A 13,710-nucleotide genomic window follows, 5' to 3' on the forward strand; every position below is an offset into this window, starting at 1 on the left:
GTAAATATTGTGTATATTGTATATATTGTACATATTATTAGTGCAAGGGTGGTTGGTTGGTTGTTTGCTGTCTTTTGGTTTTGACCTTTCTTTTTAGGGTCTTCTGACATCTGGGGCAAGAAAAGACTGAGGATATGACGTCGGTCATGCGCATTTGTACCCTGACGTCCTGATGTCAGTCTAATGCGCCTTGACCGACGTCAGCCTTATACTTTGATATTCAGGCCGACCGAGGACAGCGGACTACCCAAGTGTAAGGACTGCAGCAATGTGGATCTTCGAACATCTACATTTATGGTAGGTACAAAACTGTACTTTTCTCCGCTTTCGGCTGGGGGCCAGTCACTTCCAATTCAGAGCCCTGCCATTTGGACTCACTACAGCCCCCAGAGTGTTCACCAAATGTATAGCAGCGGTTACGGCTCACCTGAGACGTCCAAGGATTCCAGGTGTTTCTATATCTAGATGACTGGCTCCTCACTGCCACCACCAGGCATCAACTTCTCCAAGCCAGAGATTACACCATTCACATTTGCAGAGGGCTAGGGATTTCTATAAATTTCGAAAAATCTGCCTTGTCTCCTTGTTGGACACCGTACAACTTTCAGCAGTTAACAGACCAAAGGATCTTGGACATTCAAAACCACGTCCATGTGATTCTTCTCAGCAACAAAATTCAGGCCAGATTTGCTCTGAAAGTATTGGGTCTTATGGCGGCCGCTATAACACTTTTCCCCTTGCCCGCTTTTACATGCGTCTCCTACAATGGATGCTGTTCGCCCAATGGTCTAACAACTTCCCATGCATCACAGGATCATAATAACTCCAATTTGCAAAAGGCATCTGACCTGGTGGATATTGTCCCCTCAAGTCCTTCAGGGCAGACCCTTTGTTCCTCCCTCCCCGGTCGCCACGGTTACATCAGACGCCTCCCTGATCGGGTGGGGTGGGGGGCATTATCAGGGCAGGATGGTCCATGGCACTTGGCAACCTTTCGAATGCCACCTGCACATAAATGTCCTAGAGATGAGAGCAGTGCTTTTAACGTTGCAAGCCCTCCACGACTCTCTTCCCCTGGGAACTATTGCAGTCCTAATGGACAATATGTCCATAGTGTGGTATATCAACAAGCAGGGCAGAACCAAGTCCTGTCCACTGTGTCGAGAGGCACTCAGACTTTGGCAGTGGGCAATCTCTTCTCAGCGGTTTCTGATAGCAACGCATATCCCCGGGAAATCCAACATCATAGCGGACAGGTTGAGCAGAGCTATTCTCATGCCTCACAAGTGGTCTCTCAAACAATCTGTGACGGAAGAGATTTTTCAGAAGTGGGGCCTTCCTTGCTGCGATCTTTTTGCTACACCTCAAAACAGCAAATGCCCCGACTTCTTCTCCCTTCCAGGCCATCCCCCCAGAGACGCTCTAACCCAAGATTGGCCCTGGGGACTTCTTTATGCCTTTCCCCCCTTTCCTCTGATACCTCAAGTAATTCAGAAAGCAACCGCCTTGAGAGCCAAGTTGATTCTCATTGCCCCTTATTGGCCTCGACAGATATGGTTTCCGTTCCTACATCGTTGTCTTTTGGTACAGCCATGGCATCTGGACCCGGTTCCAGATCTTCTGACCCACCAATCGGGGCAGCTGCACCAATCCATTCCTTCTCTCAACCTCACTGCTTGGTTGCTCCACTTCCGTCCCTAGCCAGGCTTCCTATGATTTCTAATCCCGTCCGGGATATCATAGTAGCTTCCCTTAAATCTTCCACCAGAAGGATTTACACTAGTAAATGGCAACGTTTCTCCTTCTGGGCAAAAGCTAGGAATATAGACCCCTTTACTGCTCCAACTTCATTCGGTCTTGGACTTCCTAGCCGAGATTTTTCATTCAGGATCTTCTTCCTCTACAGTAAAAGTTCAGCTGGCAGCCATTTCAAATTTTCATATAGGCTTGTTGGACCACAACATCATGTCACATAAACTTTGCAAGGCATTCCTTAGAGGTATTTTTTTACTTAAACCTCCAATTAGAGACCCCCCACCACAGTGGGATCTAAATTTTAATTTTAACATCCTTGGTTCTTCCCCCTTTCGAACTTGCGGCTACCTGTTCATTGAAATTTCTTTCTTGGAAGACGCTCTTTCTAGTCGCCATTACTTCTGCCAGGAGAGTATCTGAGCTTCATGCCCTCTGCATTTGTCCTCCCTACTTAATCTTCCACAAAGACAGAGTTTCTCTAAGGACTAATCCGTCTTTCTTACCCAAAGTGGGATCGCAGACTAACTTAAATCAATCCATTGATCTTCCAGGTTTTTTCCCAAATTATTCTAATAGAGCGGAACAAAAACTACATTATCTTTATGTTCACCGCCAACTCGGATATTATCTGGACAGAACCAAACATTTTAGGAAATCTGATAAACTGTTTTTATCCTATGCAGAGAACAGGAAAGGCCCTCCAGTATCCAAGGTAACTCTATCTAGATGGCGGTCTTCTGTGATTACCTCTGAGCTGATAAATACAAGTAAAGAGTTGATTTCTAGGCCAAAAGTCCATTCTACCAGAGCTCTAGCTACATCTACAGCTTTTCAGGCTAGACTTCCAATAGACACTATTTGTGCAGCAGCCACATGGGCCTCTCCTCATACCTTTGTTTCACATTACAAATTAGACTTGGCCTCCAGAGACAGAGCGAATTTTGGTTCCACCGTTCTCAAGAGTCTGTTCCATTGAGCCACCCAGGATAGAGGTGCTAGGGACGCGGTCCCATCCAGCAAGAATGAAGGCGAGATTGACAACTTAACATTTAGAAGTTATGTACCTACCATAACGTTCCATGTTAGTTGTCTTCTCTCGCCTTCTTTCTTGCGTCCCGCCCACCATCCCCCTAGCCTGCTAGCCTGGTCAGACTGAGAAGATTGTGCCTCTTCCCTTAAGAGTCTTGATCCAATTTTTCCAACTAATCAGCTTTCTAGTGTCACTAGATCAGGTTGATCTTTTTCGGGGGATAATTATTATTACTATTACCTCTTCCTCCTCCTCTCCAGTTGGAGGAATGTATTGCATAATTTCCTTAGCTACCAAATGAGATCTGGGTAGTCATCGCCTTGCATCATGGGATATAGGGTTGCCTCGAGCCGGTAAAATTAGCTCTCGAGCTTTAGTAAGTGGCTGAGTTGGAGCCGAGGATCGGCTCTGAACCCATCCAGCAAGAAAGAAGGCAAAAGAAGACTACTAACCTGGAGCGTTATGGTAGGTACATAACTTCTTATTTTGCTGCGTTTATTCAGGTGTTAATACATTGTTTTTATTCCTAGTGTTGACCATTCAGGGCTCGGCCTTCCTCTGTGTTGGTGCGAAAGCTGTGTTAGGCTTGGTGCTTGAACTTTATCAGCTCAGCTGCCTGGGCAAGTGGAAGGTGTCCAGAAGCTTTGGAAGTTGGCGGACTGTTGTATAACTCGTGTAGCTGAGGCTACTGCAGTAGTGATTATTTGAACATCTACTGCTATGGTAAATTTACTTGTACAGGTGTACTTTTTCTTTTTCTTCGTATCACTTTTTCTGCTTTACCCTTGTCTTTCTACTGCCCCAAAGGTATTCACCAAGTGTCTGTCTGTCTTCATCCATTGCCTTCTTCAAACACATTTCAGAAGTTTTCTTCTGGACGATCTCCTCGTTAAGGGTTCTTCCCAAAATTCTTCAGACTCATTTGCACTTTATGGATGATCTGACAATCTAGGGTTCACAGTGAACCTGAGGAAGCTTTGCTTAGTTCCATCATAGTATCGGATTTTTCTAGGACGCAGTCTTCACATAATGTTACTGGCTGCTTTTCTTTCAGAGGACAAGGTTTTCCTCCTGGCAGATTACTTTCCGAACCTTCTTCTGGAGGTGACCTCTACAAGAGAGGTCCTTGGAGCCTTGGGGTACATAGAACTGACTATTCCTATTCTGTCTTGTGCCTGACTTCACCTGAGGAATTTTCAGTGTTTATCTCAAGTCTGACAGGACTCTGCACTGACATCCTGTTAACCTAATTCACTCTCTCTCTCGCCAGAAAGGACAGTTTATGGTGGATCAACCATATTTCACTCGACCCAGGTGTACCCTTTCTGGTTCCTTCCCCTTATCAGGAATTCTTCAGATGCCTTGCATCTGGTGTGGGGTGTTTATTCCAAGGACATCAGGGTCCAGGGGGTATGGTCTCCAAAGGAAAGAGAACCACATATTCATAAGGGAGATGAAGGTGGTTGTAGTCCTTCAATCGCTGCAGCATCTTTGACTCCTGATCCTCTTCAGAGCTACGTGGACAACACAGTTATGTGGTACATAAGCAGAGGCACCAAGTATTACTGCCTCTGTGGACTTGTGAATGATAGCTTGGGGAAGCAGACATTCAGCTGTGTACATCCTCAGAAAAGAATACTGTTGGACCTTGTTGAGCAGATTCAAAGGAGAACTTCACAAATGGGTAATCTGAGAGGTGTTTCTGGGTATTGTCCATCTGCGGTTTACTTCACAGATGTTTTTGCCTTGGTGCACAGCCGACAGTTAAGACTACTATGCCCTCATGCCTGGAGAAAGGGAGTTGTGCTTTTGGTTATCCTCTACTTCCTCTGATTACCAGTCCCAAAGTCCTGCGTCAAGAAAGACCAACCAAAAATCTTGGTGACTCCCTTTTGGCCCTGACAGCATTGGCCCTGACCAAGTTACCAAGTTGAAGAGGAGGACGAATAAATCACAAGTCGTCTCAATGAGGATGTGCTTACACAGAACAAAGGCTGTCTTAACTCCTGCCTACAAACTTTGAACCGGACTCTGTGGATGATAGAATTTTAATTCATTTAAGCACATCCACAGAAACCACAGAGAACCGGTGCCTTGCAGTTTTTTTTTTTCTTTTCACTGGAGGATAGAAAGTCAGATGAGAGATCATCTGTTTCTAAATGGAAGAGAGTTTCCTTTTGGAGCCAGAGAGATGATCAGGACTCTTAACCGTGTGTGCCTCAAATTTATTATTACGATTACTATTATTATTACTACTATTACTATTATTATTACTACTATTACTATTATTATTACTACTATTACTATTATTATTGCTGCGTATACGAGTTGCTCAGTGCTGGGCTGGCATTCACTTCTCTTTAAAGCGCATCAGCTATTCCTGTCTGCTTATCCCTGGATCCACCACTTTTCATCTCATAGGTCAAACAGTTTTTGAAAGGAGTTCTACGTATTGGGCCACCAATGAGAGCTTTCTGTCCCTGGGATCTGTGCTTTGCCCTGAAAAAACTTACTTAATCTGATTTTGATCCTGCTGTGTCTTTGTCTCCTTTTTTGTATTTGGGAAAATCCTGCTTCCAGGGCAGCATTGATGTCTGCTAAACGGGTGTCAGAGTTGCAAGCTTTGATGGTTATACCCCTCCCTTTCTCATTTTCCATTTACTAGAAGTAGAAATAGACAATAAACTGAACTTTGACATTTCCATGACCATTAAAAAAGTGCACAAAAAACTAGGAGCATTATATAGAATTCAGCAACTACTTACCAAAGCAGCGAAAATTTCAGTAGCAAATTCTCATCTTATCTCTACCCTACTCTACGCCTCTCCAATATTTACTAACCTTAGACAATGCAATCTAAATAAGCTCGAAACCTGCTACAACAAAATCACTAAATTTGTCACAGGGGCTTCCTACCGTACTCACCACTGTCTCTCACTAGCAGAACTGGGCTGGCTAGAGCTCCCCCACCTCCTTCAGTGGTACCAACTCACATTCGCCCACAAACTAATAAACCAACCACTAAAAGTCCCATCCCTCCAGAATCTACTCCAACCCTACATAACCACGAGACCACTAAGATCCAGCCACAAAAAACTCCTACAGGTCACAAGAGCCATTAACTCTGCTGGAGAAACATTATTCTCCTGCACTATAGCCAAACTCTGGAACTCCCTCCCATCCTCAATTACCTCTAACTTCTTGCACCCACTTTAAATCCTTACTAAAATCACACCTCAAAACTTGCCAGATATGCTCTTGCAACACTCCCTCTAATACCATCCTCTCCCCCCACCCACTACCTCTCTCAGCCCCCTATCAGCAACCTACTCTTAGCAAGCTTGGCTACTCATGTTCCCAGCTACCTACCACATAATACTAACTTCTTGTAGCAACAACTGCTACTGGCTGTTATGTACCTCAAAAACAGATTGTATCAATTGTTCACTAATGAATCTCAACTATGTTTTAACCATATTTAGTATATGTCACCATATTTTAAAGTTGTACTATGTTCTACAGCTGTTTTACATCTGTTTTTCTTGTCTTGTGTCCTTTAACTGGACTAATGTCTATATTTAAATGCTAAGTTTTTTAACTGTATAATGCAAATACTTAATGTGGAGCTTTTCTCGCTGGGCCTCCACTGAAAACGGACCTGTGTCCAGTCGGACTCTCCCGGTCAACAAATGTAAATTAAATAATAAATAAATAACTCCGGTCCGCTAATGATTGGCAGTGGATTTTTACGGTGCCAATTTGCTAGCCCAACACCCAACCTTCAAAGAAGGCACACCCATTCATGCACGCACCTACCTGCATGTCTTTGTACATCACTTGACCACAGGGAGGACATGCAGACTCCACAGAAGGCGCTCCAGCAGAGAATCGAATGGGAGAACCTCTTGCTGTGAGGTGACGACGCATATTAAATATAATCACTTCATTCCAAGTAGTTTCCAACTCACTATTTTATTTTTTTGTTTTTTTACTAAAATAGGCTTTTAAACTAGCCATATTATTAATACCTGGTTTACTATCTGCTCTTAGCCTTACAATCCATTCCTACTCTTTTATTGCTTAAAAGTTATTTATATCACCACCCCTTGTACTCATAGTTACACTATCTATTACCCTAAATTTAAAATAATTCCTTGGGCCATTGCCAGTTATACATTTACTCAATGCATTTGTGTTTATATTCCTCCTAATATCTGATTTGTGCTCCACTGTTTGTTCCCTTAGTTTCCTGGTAGTCTTTCCTACATAAAATGAGGGACAGGCTACACATGTAGTTAGGTATACAACTTGTGTTATATTACAATTTGCATGACAAAAAAGTTTGTTATAGGGTGCACAAATTTATTCTCCCCCTCATAGATATCATCACAGCAGCTACAGGTGAAACACTTAAGTACCTGTTTTATTAAATCTATTCTTTCCTTTTGTTATTTACTTAAAGTCTTGTATAACTTTATCCTCAAATTTTCCGAATTTCTTTAGGTGAAAAAGAGATTGTTCTGGCATTGCCATCAGAATTGTCCAATTTTTATACATGTTTCACTTCTGTTTTTTAAATTACAAGTTGTAACATCTATCTAATTACATCATCCTTATGTGTTTTCTTCCGTATTTCTATTGTATCTTTTAAACTATTTCCAATAATTGGGCTATATTCACCCATTCTCCCATCAGTGACCTCTTTGTATACTATACCATCTCAGACTTGTACCCCTTATTTATGAACTCCTCCATCTCGTTAATCTGTTTTCAAAACGTTCCTGGTCAGTATTTAGTAAACTACTTCTAATCATTTGTGCTTTCAGTATGCCTTTAAAAATGTTTGGGGCATGCATACTGCCTTTATTCACATATCTACCAACATGAGCCTCTTTCTTATGTGTACTTGTTTTGATATGCCTTCCCTTCTTACATAACTCTATATCCAGAAAGACTATCTTCTCTTCTGACGCTAACATTTTAAACTTCAAGAAATTTGTAGTTGTGTTTAGGTATTCCATATAATCATTTAATTGTTGTAGTGTTCCATCCCAAATTAAAAAAAGTCCTCTACAAATCTCTGAAAAACATATTTTCTTATTCATAACTTTGCTATTACTTGGCACATAGCGTTTCTCCCATTCATTTAGTACGAGGTTGGCATAGGTACTCACCACTGGAGTACCCATAGCCACCCCTGCTAGTTGTAAATAAATTTCATTATCAAAAATAAAGCTGTTCTAGCAAGACTAACTCCAAAAGTACACAGATATTCTCAGTTTGTCTAGCTGGTAACTTCACTTCTACATTCAAAAAAATCTCTTGTAGAGTCTATCCCGTAATCATTGGGTATTACAGTAAAGAGAGATGCTATGTCTTAAGGTTACAAACAAAATATTTTTCTTGTTTGGAATACCATTCATATAATGTAACTATATATAGGGGGTTCTATGGATTTATGTTCATAGGTTGGTATTAGGCTATCAGCCCTAGGGCCTATACAAGCCTAGCCATAACAATTCCCTGGCTATTTCTTCCCACACTGTTTACTTCCCTGGACCCTTGTCTAGCAGGGCAACTGACATGATCCCCGGGGTGAATCTCCTTTCTCCCATCCAGTCAAGGTTCCACTCTGCTTGACATGTATGGGCATTGACATGTATGGGCAATCTATTCCAGAGTCTGGGAGTCTCTGGGTCAGGAACCTATCCCTCCAGCATGTTTTGTTTATTGTAATGACAAGGTTTAGATCCCTGGAGCATGTGGCTCTGAGGGATTGGGATTTCTTTAAGTGGAGCATGTCCAACAGCTCTGGGTTTGACATGGCCTTGTATGTTAAGCAGAGATCGCCTCTGAGTAGACGATATGCGACAGAGTATAGCTGGAGTTTTTTAAGGCGGTCAGCATAGGGCATCTGCTTTGGGCCTATGATTCTTTTAGTGAGGTATTTCTGCGGCCTTTCCAGTTGTTGTAGATGTCTTGAGAGGTGCCTTTCCAGTTGTTGTAGATGTCTTGAGAGGTACATACCAAACGGGGCGTTGTATTCTATAATGGGTCTAATGAAGGATGAGTACAGTGGGACAATGACCTCCTTTTTTCTGGATGAAAAGCCCTTAGTGATGAGGTGTGCCACACAGAAGGATTTCCTGACTGTTGTGGCAATGTGGTTATCGAAGGTGAGACCACTGTCCACCTGTGTCCCCAAGTCTCTTATCACACTTTCGGTGTTTAGTGTACTGCCACCTATATGGTAATTCACGGATACATGTTTTTTCCCAAAGGGGATAACTATACATTTCTTGGCATTGAGCTTGAGCCCATGGCTCTGGCACAAAGCATCTGTTTCTGTAAGACCCTTTTGTAGAATATCAACATCATTTGGGGATTCAATAATGGCTCCCAGTTTGCAGTCATCTGCGAACTTTGTTAGCCAGAGTCCCTTAGTGTTGGCCTGTACTTCAGAGAAGTAGATGCCAAACAAGAGCGGTCCCAGGACTGAACCCTGAGGTACTCCACTTGTCTGGGGCTGGATTTGGAGTCGGCTACTTTTACAGTGTGGGTTCTTTCAGTAAGCCAGTTAGCAACCCATTGGGTGACGTAGGGATTAATGCCCAGTTTAGTAAGTTTATCTATGATTCTAGAGTGGGGGATGGTGTCAAAGCCCGTGGCAAGGTCTAGATAGGCTTGTGGACCACCTTACCCTTGTCCATGGCTCTGGAGACTGATTCGAAGAAGTCAATCAGGTTCAGGAGACCAGATCGGCCCTTCACGAACCCAAACTGGGTGGGGTCCAGTGTTTGTATCTTGGGGATGCCATAAATTTGTGGTGTTAAGAAACAGTAAAATAGTTAACTGCTCTGTTATATCTCCAGATATATTGAGGCCATAAATAGCCATATGTATCTCTGAAATAAGATTTTTAACATCAGTAAATGTTATTTTCTTGTTTCCTCCTCATGTAATAAGGTTTTAAAGTTCAAAACATATTTATCTGTATCCATTATTACTATGGCGCCACCTTTATCCGCTTGTTTAACTACTATACTTTTGTCATTCATAAGTTGTTGCAATGCTTCATATTCTTCATAGGTTGTTATACATTTTATTTCCTTTTGATAAAGAATACAACTTCATAAGCTCATCTTACCACATTTACAAAAGCTGTTGCTATTGGGCAACTAAGAGGTAAAAAAGTACTACTACTTCTACATGTTGCTGATTCATTAATCTCATTACGTTTAAAAATCAATTTTAAATTTACATTTCTTGCAAATAACTTTAAATCTGTTAATGCTTTTGCAATGTTTTCAGTAGCATTAGGTATACATTTTAGTCCTTTGTTTAGAAGCTTTAAATGCGCTTCTGTTACATTTTTAGCTGATTAATTGACAGTACCTTGTATTATAGAAATTAGCGACGTGCTGCTTTGTTCTGGAAGGCAGGAATGCTGTTCTTCCTCTTGGCTCCATTGACTAACTCATGTTGCTGTCTTTGTAGAGAACGCCCCCTCGACTGGGCGTTTAGTTGTACATCCACTTTCTCTTTAACTGAAAAGGGGAGAGGGAAGAGAACTGCAGTTGGTTCGTTTTACTAACTGGCTGCAATGTATTAGTGTCGTTTGGTGCGGTTTGTGACTATCACTTCCCCTCCACTTGCTTCCACGTTCACGGCTGTTGTTTCAACAATGGGTGTTACCACTAGCTGGGTGCGAACCTCCCGATTGGTCGATTTGTCATATGACGTTGGTTCCTGTTCACTTCCATTGGTAGCTGTCGTTTAGATGAACCGGGTTACTTGAATTTATCCAGTTCATCCATTCTTTTTTTAGGTTTTAAATCAGTTGCTTTTATAATATATATACATACATACATGCATACATACATACATACATACATATATATATATATATGTGTGTGTGTATATATGTATGTATGTATGTATGTATATATGTAGAGGTAGGTAGATAGATATAACAAATAGTATGGCTAGTATAAAGTCTATTTTAGTAAAAAAAAAAACAAAAAAAAAACCAAATAAAATAATTTAGTGAGTTGGAAAGGAATTTATAGGTTCATAGGTAGGTACTAGGCTATCTGCCCGAAGGCATTTATAAGCCTAGCAAGAATGTGCTGTTGTTCGCTGCCCCCCTTAGATTAGTTCCATGTGCCTCTGTCCAGCAGAGCTACTGAAGTGATCCCTGGGGTAAACTTTGTTTCCCATCCACTCGTCAAGGTTTCTCTTGAAGAATGTTAGCGAGGAGCTCTGCCTGAATCTTGTTTCAAAGCATGGGAAGTCTCTGGGACAGGAATCTATCCCTCCAGAACGTCCTATTTATTGTTGTGGTGAGGTTTAGATCCCTAGAGTGTGTTGCTCTAATATGCGTGTCTAATGTGTGTGTTTTAACCACTTGTTACATTTTATGAATTTTCCGTGAATAATTGTGTGATAACTATGATAGGTTATCTGGCTGACGTTATTAATGGATGCTGCCATTTAAAATGGATGTATTAACTTGTTTTATATTGCACTGAGGAAGGGTGTTAACCCGAAAACTTTGCAGAATAAATTTGTTTTTTTGTTCTTGACATTGTTATTTTTGCTGATTTGACTACTTGAACTACAGGTTTGACCACCTTGGAAATCTTTAACTTTGTCCCAGGCTGTACTGGTTAGGAAGATGCTCTTGATAACTTTGTCCCAAGCTGCACTGGTTTTCTCCTGTCCTCTCCGATGTCTACAGGGAGGCAGTGTGGGGGGTTGCTGCTTGATCTTGTATCTCAGTACAAGGGAGCTGCTAAAAATAAGAAACTAAATGTTGCATTTCACAGCCTGGCTCTAACCTTTTTTTTTTGTTTGTTTGTTTTTTTGTTTTAGCCCTTTAAGCACCAGTTTAGTGCTGAATATATCTGGGCCAAAGAGTCCGCATCTAGAAAATTCCTACTTATCTAAATGGAAGAGGCCTTTTATTTCGGGCTGTGGAAGCAATCTGGACCCTAGTGCTTGACCATTGTATGATACTCTGTGCTACATTTGAGACCACTGCCACCAAGAAGACTTGCTCCTCCAGGATCTAAATTGTGTCCTTGGAAAAGCTGCCACCTTTCAAGCCTATATCCACAGCTTCTGTAAAGGTACTGACTAGGAAGTTAGCCTTGCTCATATTGCTGAAGATTCAGAAATCCAAGCCCAGATGTGCAAAAAAATCCTTAGTTTTCCATAAGGGCAGGAAGAACCTAAGAACAAACCTCTCTGCCATAGCCATTCAACTAACTGACTTTCGCGGTGCACGAAGGTGTGTAATTGATATTGCTCTCTCTTAATGTAGAGAGGCAGCTGAGATGTTTCCACAAACCTGGAGTGCTCAGTCACTCTCCTTGTTTTCCTCAGGAAAGAAGGCAGGGCACTGTTGAAGTAAACAGTTTACAAATGATTAGTACATAATCTGCTTCTTCTAGAATCTAGAAGGAAATGTGAACGTTTGTAGCACTGTGTACAGTTGCTACTGTGGCCTTCCTCAATACTTGGTATTTCAAAAGGTGCTACTTAATTATCTGTTCATTCAACAATCTGGACATTTCTTCCAGGCCAAGAGATGGATTTGCTGTGGCCATCCCTACTACTGCAGTGCTCTGAGTATTATTCTAGTAGTTGGGGCTACTGCAACCGTGACCAGACTAAGTGCCTAATAACTTAAATCTTCTGTTACTCCTTCTTCCCTCTCACCAGTCCCTCCTTTTGTTGTAGGCATGCAGGGCTGGGACCATACCTCTCAACCTGTTGGAGTAAGAAATCTGGACAAAGCCACAAATAATGGGGGGGTGACAAAGGCCCAAAATAGGGACACTTTTTAACTGTTGCTCTTACAAACCTAAAAAGCTGATAGAATTGCAAGTTTTACATTATCATGGGAAAAGCCGAAAGAAGACGTTATGAATTTTCTGACCGATATGAAATCTGAAACTCCAATGTCTGCCATTATTTTCTGACTTCAGTAGTCCATGATTTGCCAGAAAACCGCAGTTTTTTTATGAGAAACGGACCAAAAATATGAGGCAAAAAATCTTGAAATTCTTCTAAAATCTGCAGAGTTAAGTTATGGCTGGGACATCCTATTGTCATTTTTTCCATCCTTCTTGCTGTGCCTTGGATCTGCTTTGGCCTGATTTGAAGTTGTGGTAAATGTAGTGTGCTGATCACATCCTGGCAGTTCTGCTAAGAAGGCAAACGACATGTCTTTAAAATTGTATTGACGGAGTTGGGGGGTAGACTTGGAATGGTTATGATGTTTATCCTCTTCATACATTTCTACAAAATAGAAAGTTAACCAGATACCTTTTTTTTTCTTGTTTGCATACTCATCAGGACCAGGTAATAGCCCAGATGGTAGAGGGATCTCCAGCTGGCCTTGAGTTTATATCTAAGGATTACAGAGGTTCGGGATCTCTGCAGCATCCTGATATTCGTCTCTCTTCTCCCAGACCCTTTAACCGGAAGCTAATTCAGCAGGTAATAAGGTATATTTGTATGTTGCATTGGGATGCTGTGGCCTGTTAAGGCAACTATGAAGGTTGTGGCAAAATGTGTAGTATATCTGCCTCCACTGGTCTTTTTCCTCCTCCATGTTTAATATCCTATCACTGTGGTTAGAATGGTTCCTTAATTTGCATGAGCATGGAGAATAAATCCCTGAATATGACTTGAGAGACCAGAGTTTAATTGGTGGCCTGTTTGCTTAAAGGTGCAAGCTGGTAGGATGGGTGTATCCATTCGGGGGGAGAGGTAGTTGCCCTTGGCATGGCTATCCAGTCTGTGTTGGTAGGGGAACACACTGTACAACCATAAGTGGCCTTTTTGGTGGTGTGGGTGCCTGTGTCATCCTTGGGGGTGTTATGTACCCTATGCCAGGTGAAATTCCAGCTAAAGCT

The 13,710-nt window shown here is 41.8% G+C and overlaps 1 protein-coding gene across 2 annotated transcripts in view; it reads left to right on the forward strand.

The window, feature by feature from the left end:
- Window positions 1-13,710, forward strand: part of PATL2 (PAT1 homolog 2) — an 837,187-nt gene that overhangs the window by 164,696 nt on the left and 658,781 nt on the right. The window contains exon 5 of one of the 2 annotated variants that reach the window (XM_044086702.1): window positions 13,148-13,291. The exons of the other annotated variant lie outside the window; for it this stretch is intronic. Coding sequence (XP_043942637.1) covers window positions 13,148-13,291 — 144 coding nt within the window. The remainder of the gene's footprint in view (window positions 1-13,147; window positions 13,292-13,710) is intronic. 2 annotated transcript variants of the gene reach the window in all.

The sequence above is a fragment of the Protopterus annectens genome, chromosome 10.part0 (assembly GCF_019279795.1).
Source record: "Protopterus annectens isolate FY-2018-M chromosome 10.part0, PAN1.0, whole genome shotgun sequence".
NCBI lineage: Eukaryota > Metazoa > Chordata > Ceratodontiformes > Protopteridae > Protopterus > Protopterus annectens.